The sequence below is a fragment of the Suricata suricatta genome, chromosome 1 (assembly GCF_006229205.1).
Source record: "Suricata suricatta isolate VVHF042 chromosome 1, meerkat_22Aug2017_6uvM2_HiC, whole genome shotgun sequence".
Classification (NCBI taxonomy): Eukaryota; Metazoa; Chordata; class Mammalia; order Carnivora; family Herpestidae; genus Suricata; species Suricata suricatta.
In genome coordinates, this window is record NC_043700.1 from 1,359,897 (window position 1) to 1,366,853 (window position 6,957).

At 63.7% G+C, this 6,957-nt stretch overlaps 1 protein-coding gene across 1 annotated transcript in view; it reads left to right on the forward strand.

Annotated features, from left to right (window-relative positions):
• ARHGEF10 (Rho guanine nucleotide exchange factor 10) overlaps positions 1-6,957 on the forward strand; it is an 81,311-nt gene that overhangs the window by 11,245 nt on the left and 63,109 nt on the right. Inside the window, exons 2-4 of the mRNA XM_029933186.1 lie at positions 3,149-3,216; positions 5,893-6,042; positions 6,694-6,950. Coding sequence (XP_029789046.1) covers positions 3,180-3,216; positions 5,893-6,042; positions 6,694-6,950 — 444 coding nt within the window. The 5' untranslated portion in view covers positions 3,149-3,179. The remainder of the gene's footprint in view (positions 1-3,148; positions 3,217-5,892; positions 6,043-6,693; positions 6,951-6,957) is intronic.

Here is a 6,957-nt window from a genome sequence, read left to right on the forward strand (position 1 = left end):
GTGCAAGGTGCAGAAAATATGCCACAGGAGTCGAGGTGCAAGTCTATTTCTGTGATGTTGTAAAAAGCACAAAAAGCGGTGTGGGGTGCAGTGCCCTGGCCTTGTGACCTAGAGCCACATGGCCCTCAGACCCGCCACCTGAAATCGCCCCACAGCACCGCTGTGACCGACGCGTCATCGTTTTGTTGAAAACTGCAATCTGGGTGCACAATGCAGTGTCTCATTAGGACGCTGAAGCTGGGAAGTGACAGCACTCACACGGCCCAGACCGACTTACCTCGTGCCCCGTCCGTCGGAGGACCGCGTTGTGTAAGCGTGTCTTGTCCTGTGTGCCCAGGCTGGTCTTGGGCAGAGGGGGCGGCAGCCCGGCCAAGTCCCCGAACACTGCAAGCCCAGGGGGACCCGGGGAGGCGCCACCTGATGGCTCAGAGCCTGCCTGGAAGTGGGCCCTGCGGGCGTGGGGGTGCGGACGTGGCTTGGGGCCCGGCCCACCGGAGGCACGGTGCGTGCCTACGGGCCTGTGACATCCAGAAGCAGACCTGCGTGTTTGCTGCCTGGGGCCCTTCCTTCTCAGGAGCTCGGCTTCCCGCGGACGCTGATTTAGGAAGAAAACCGTCACCGGGCACTCTGGAATGCCCTGGCGCTCACCAGTGACCCGGAGCCCAGATTGCGGGGCTCGGGCTCCAGCCCCAGCGTGAACCCCCGCTTGCTTGGAACAGGTCTGCGCCCCGCAGGCGCCCTGGGAGCCTGAGCTGCACTGTCAGCGGGCCTGCCGTCGGGGCAGGAACACGTCCAGGGGTGGCCGTCGTGTTGTGCCGGGTTATCCGTGGGGAAAACCCCAACTGGACTCTGTTGTGACGGGTTTTAAGTACAAACAGTGCGCGTTAACGCGGTTTGTGCACTGAGGTTTAAAGAGCCGTGAAGACTAGTGAGGCATGTGACGGAGAGAGAGAGTCGGGTTGAGACGGAAGAGCGTGTGGCTGGTTGGTGTGTCCCAGCTCCTCCGGGAGGGACCCCCGCAGATGTGCCACTGCTTTGTCCCCGCCAGGAAGGATGCCTTCTTACGGGCGGGCCTCCGGCACACCTCCACGGGAGAATGTGTGTGGACATCACACCGCGTAGAAGGCTTTGCTCCACAGCCCGAGAAGCCCTCTGGCTCCCGTGGGCTCTGCCACTTCAGCATGTTGTCCTCTGCAGCTCAGAGAGCAGGATGTGTGTCCCTGGTCTGTGAGACAACATTAAGTAGCCGGAAACGCTGGTCCACTCACCTCTCAGACGGCTAAAAATACTAGTTTCCTTCTTTTCCTCTCTTCCTCCCACGACTGTGGCATCCATTGTCCCCTCTTCCTGCAGATGTGTCCTCTTTCCTGTTCCCCACGGTGCCTGCGGGGTCTTGGCGCACCGGGAGGGGCTGGGTGCAGCCAGTGCTGGGACCAGCCTGGCGTTTCCCGGTCTGAGCAGCACCAGCCGCCCGCGCCCTCGAGCCGCACCTGTGTCGCAGCAGACCAGCAGTGGCCTGGCCCCAGGGAGGTTCGCAGGCTCACATACCGGATGTAGCCTGTCACATGCCCTGTCCTTCCCATCACCGCTGCCCCAGAACAGGCGGGCCCTCCAGTGTCAGGCCAGCTGGTCCGGCAGAGCGCGTGCGCCGGGCTCTGGCCTCCTGCAGACTCATCCTCGGTGCCTCAACTGCGGCGGACGCTGGAGGGACAGCTGCCGACATGGCGGGCGGGCGTGGTGTTCATGTCAGTGCCTGTGTCCCTGTCCCTGCAGGCAGGGACCTGTGTTCCCTGTGGGGCGGGTCACCGCAGGCTGGAGGCGCCGCAGCTTCTCGGCAAGACGTGCTTCTCCTGCGTTCTGTCGGGAGTAACCGCTGTGGCCCACGCGGAACCAAACTCCGGTTTCTGGCCAAGAGGACGAATTCTGCCATGCCCTCCGTCGACACCACTGAGTCTGTGTCGTATCCGATCTCTGGAGGGGCCGGGGGTGGACGTGGTCACGCAGGACAGATGGCCGTGTCGCTGGACCACCGCCTGCTGCTGTTTTCCGAGTCCCCGCATGCTGGGCCCTGCTCTGACCCCCTGCAGCAGTCGGGGCTGGCACCGTCCCTCCGGTCCCGGTGACACGGATGTGCCGAGGCTCCTGGGGCCCTGCAGGAGAGCAGGGAGCAGAGATCGCAGCCCCGGCGCGTGCGTCCGTGTCTGACCTGGGTCTGCCCACGGGTGGGCCCCGCAGGGCCTCTTCCCGGAGGTGTGGTGTTTCTAAGTGCACCGCAAGGAGATGCTAAGTGAGAGGGGCAGGTGCGTGGCCCATGTGGGCCTGTGTGGGGGCCACGTTGGGGGTGTGACCTATGTGTGGCCCGCGTGTGGCCGGTCCGTGGCCGGTGCGTGGCCGGGCTAGCAGTGTAGTGGTGCCCGTGGTGCCCCACCAGCGCCCACATGAGCAGTCCCTTCTGCCACGTGGGTTGACAGTGGGCAGGGTGGGCTGCATCCTGGTTCTTTCAGTATGTTCCGCGTGCTGCGGGCGGATGGTGGTCAGCACACTGGCACCATTGTCACCGTCCCTTGCTGCACCGGACCCTGGTCGTTTGCTTCTCACCGGGTCATTCTCGTGGGAGCTGGGCAGGCATCCGACTCTGTAAGTCCTCATGACCAGGGAGCCAGGGACTGACCGCCTCACGCTCTGGCTGGTTCCATGCTCGTTCTCACACTTGGGTTTTCTCTGGTCGCATGTAGGGGAACAAGACCTGCAGAGAGAGGAAGAAATAAAACCTAGGGTGCGGAGGTGCAACCTGGACCCAAGGGTTTAGGGCCTGAAGGCTGAGGAGATCCAAGCCCGGCCCTCAGTCCCTGCCCTGAGGTCTGCCTGCGCTCCAAGCTGCAGGGGAGGGGAGAGGAGAGGAGACTGTGGAGCCCGGAGGGGCTGTCCCCGAAGCTCAGGTGTGGACACAGCTCCTGGTGGGGAGTCAGGCCGCCGGGACTGTGTGCTTCATGCTCCGGGCATGGTGTCCAAGGACGCTGGGCCTCGTGGGGGCGGTGGTGGTCCCATAGCTGCTGCTGCGGACAACAGCTGGCCTGGAGGCCCCCGGAGCCCAGGAGGCCTCTGCCTGTAGTGACCTGCGGTGACCATGGTGTCTCTCCTTCCCCAGGGCCCTGAGAAGTGAGGGTCCCAGCTGCACGATGGACCAGCCAGAGCCGCCAGCCCCCCCGCCCAAAGGTAACGGGGTGTCCTTCAGGGGCCCTTTGCCACTCAGGGGGCTCTATGGGACAAGGGAAGGGTTTGACCCAGGTACTGATGAGGTGGAGCTCGAGGCCGCCTAATCCCTGGCCACCCAAGTTCCCTCCCTCACTTTGGGGTGACTTGGCTGAGATGCCTCCCTGGCTCTGGGCACCCCTGCAGGCACAGCACGGCCCCCTGGGAAGACGCCCCTCGGGCACGGCACGGCCCCCTGGGAGGGCGCCCCTCGGGCATGGCACGGCCCCCTGGGAGCTCTGCCTGCAGAGACCCATCAGGTCCCGGCCTGCGGGGTGACAAGGAAGGTAGACGTCCCTCATCATGGCTGCCCCGGGCACCTGCAGGTCTAGCTCCAGGGCACTTTCCGTATCTGCCTCCCTCCACCACTGTGAGGACCTGAGGGAGGGGCGCAAATTAGCATTTCCCTGTCCTGTCCCCTCACCAAGGTGCGGCGTGGGGGGCTTGGTGTCACTCCCGCTTGCAGGCGGGGGCCTCCCCCTGGGCTCCCCATTGCCGGAGGCTTCCCCAGACGTGCCCCCGTGGCCTGACCTGAGTGTCCTCTGCACGCCTGGAGGCTGAAGGGCCTGAGGGGCAGAAACTTGAGCACTGAAGCCACGAGAGTCTGGGAGGAATCCAGGGGGGGTGGCACTTAGGTGACCACCTGGTGTCGGGGGGAGGGGAGGGGGGGTACTTAGGTGTGAGGCCAGCTGTCCTTAGGGGTGGGGAGAATGTCCCCATTTCTGTGGGTGGATGGCGTCTTCCTGGCTGGTAGCCTGCAGGGTGCCTGTGGCCTTGCTGTGGCCTTCCTGCCGCTGTTGGAAAAGAGCGCACGTGCCATCCATGTGGTGGCAGGTGTCAGAATCTGTCTTGTCTAGGACTGGACCCACCCCATCGTGTGTGTCGACCACAGTTCATCTGTCCATTCATTAGTCTGTGGACTCTTGGCTTGTTTCCGTCCTTTGGCTGTTGTCATGTGCAAATTGGGGTAAAATTGCCCCAGAATGCTGCTTGCAGACACAGCAGTCTTGTTCCCCCCGGGTCCCCGCTGACCCCCCACCCCCACCCCGACAGCATGGACAGAGCCTGACCTCTCTGATAAGGTGTTTCCTTCAAAACACCTGTTAGAACATAGTGCTGATTCCAAAGATTGAAGGGAAAAATGAACACTTGGTACTTAAGACCATGTTTCTGGGCCATCGAAGGTTCGTGTGGACCCACAAGGTCTCAGGCAGGAAGACCGTTTCTAGACCGTCTCTGTCACCTTCCCTCCCTAGAGACTGCTCCACCTCTCAACGCCCGATTCTAATGGTCCCGCCCCCTAGCACCCCCCAGTCCCTCTTCCCCCACCCCCTTCCCAGCCGCTCCCAGGCCCCGCTGTGCCCGGGGCTCAGGGGTGCTCTCTCCGTCCCCTCTCCACCCCGACGCCGGCCTCGCAGCCCGTGTCTACGTGTCCCTGGCTAAGATGGCTAGTTCAGACCCACGTGACAGCAGTCTGGCTGGTGTGTCCAAGTGGGGCCTTCGGGAAGGGAACCTGCCCCAGGGCCTGGGTGCCTGTCTCAGCGGATCCCTCTGTCGCCCTGTGGGACTGCAGCAGTGTTTGCGGGGATGCCTGATGCCGGTCTCCCCTGGGCCCGGTGCCCGAAACCCACCGTGCGGCACTCTGGTCTGCCTGCGACGTGAGAGGTTTGGGCTCCATCTTGGGGTCATTTCTCCCTCTGTAGTGCCCGCCCACTCATTCCTTCATAAGGGAGCCGTCCTGGACACCCGAGGGTGCAGGTGCCCGTCCTGGAGAGGGTCCTGTGAGAGGGTGCAGGACCCCGCCCTGGGAGAGGGTCCCTGTGTGAGGGTGCAGGTGCCCGTCCTGGAGAGGGTCCTGTGAGAGGGTGCAGGACCCCGCCCTGGGAGAGGGTCCCTGTGTGAGGGTGCAGGTGCCCGTCCTGGAGAGGGTCCTGTGAGAGGGTGCAGGACCCCGCCCTGGGAGAGGGTCCCCGTGTGAGGGTGTAGGTCCCTATCCTGGGAGAGAGTCCCCGAGACTGACTTTCCATGACCTGCGTGAGCGCCAGACGACAGCAGACCGTCTAGGTACAGAGGAGTGAGTTGTGCACCAGTGGAGAAGGCCATTGGGTTTGGGAGTTTTCTGTGTTCTGACTTTTGGCCCCAGCATTGGGGTTCCGTGAAGCAGAAGAGGCTTCCTCCCTGCTGTGGTGTCCCCTGTATGTCCTACTCTGTCCCCTGCCCCAGCTCCCTAGCCTGGGCGTTGTCACCTGGGTGCTATGACATCTCATGGGATGCTGGATGACATCTGTGGGCCCGAGTGCCCTCCATCCTGCCCCGAACATGTCCTCACCCCGGGACGCATGCAGGATGGGGTCCGTGGGGTGGGCCTGGCCTGGGCAGGGGTTGCAAGGTCCCCTACCTTTGGGTGGCAAGTGCGTTGTGGGTGATCGGCGTGGACAGAACTGAGGGGCTCGCGGCCCCGTGGGGCTCGGGCAGACCCCAGCGGTGTTTCAGCTGAACTTCGTACTGTGGGCTCCCTTGTTTCCTGTTTCCTTTCACGCATCCTCTGCCGGTACTTTGGCCCATGCACAGTCCCTGGCACTGAACACGAGTGCCTCTGTCTGCTCCCACGGTGGCTGAGTCTGTTCTTGTCACCTTTAGAAAACGAGGTGAAACATGACACCACCACCAACGAAGAGGATGAAGGAGAGCCGTTCGATTTCGACAGTGGAGATGAGATTCCAGAGGCTGATCGGCCAGCCGCGGGCGCCCCCGCCGGTGGTGCGGGCGCGGCTGCTGCGTCGGGCTCAGGTGGGTCCCTGGGCCGCTCCCAGCTCGTCCTGACCACGGGTGAGTGACATGAGGGGACGTCGGCGTTCCGGAGCTGGACGTGATCTGTAATGGCCCATTTAAGTCTGGCCGTGCTCCCTTTGTCTCCGGCATTTCCCACGGGCTCCAGGCAGCTCAGCCACCTGTCGGCTCCTCTGAGGGGGGATGGGTATCGACCACGACAGATGAAAATGGCCTCAGCACCATGTCACTGCCTGACGGGCAGCATTTCTGAAATTAACACTCTTTGAGATAGATGCACAGAGTCCCTGTTGGGGCCCGGAGGTGGCTGCTTTTGTCCCTACCACAAGGACTGGTTTCTTCCTTTGCAGCCAGGGCTTGCTGTATGGTCAGTGGTTCCCCTGGTTCCCGCAGCTTCTAACTGACACATGTCAGCAGAGAAGCCGCCCGGGGAGCCGCCAGGCCCTGGGTGTCCGTGCTGACGGGTGCTCCACTCCAAACCCCCAGATCTGGGTGTCTCCCCGGCCCCCTGGTGGTGCGTGGCCTGGGGGGAGGGGGCTCTGAACCCCCAGATCTGGGCGTCTCCTGGGCATCCTGTGGTGCGAGGCCCCGGCGGGGACGGGGCTCCAGTTCTCCCCGCCTCCTCGATGCCCTCTGTGTGTTTGCCTCCAGGAGATGAACTCGGGAGGGGAACCGCCGCGGACGCCCTAGCAGAAGGCGCACCGCCTGAGGTCCCGACAAGGGTGAACCCCTACTCCGTCATCGACATCACGCCCTTGCAGGAGGAGCAGCCCCCGCCCGCAGACCCGGATGCCGAGGGGGAGGGCGCCAGCCTGCCGGTGCCCAGCGGGTACTCGGTGCCGGTGCCCTGTGGCTACGCCGTGCCCTGCAACCTGCCGCTGCTCGTGCCCGCCTACTCCAGCCCCGTCGTCATCC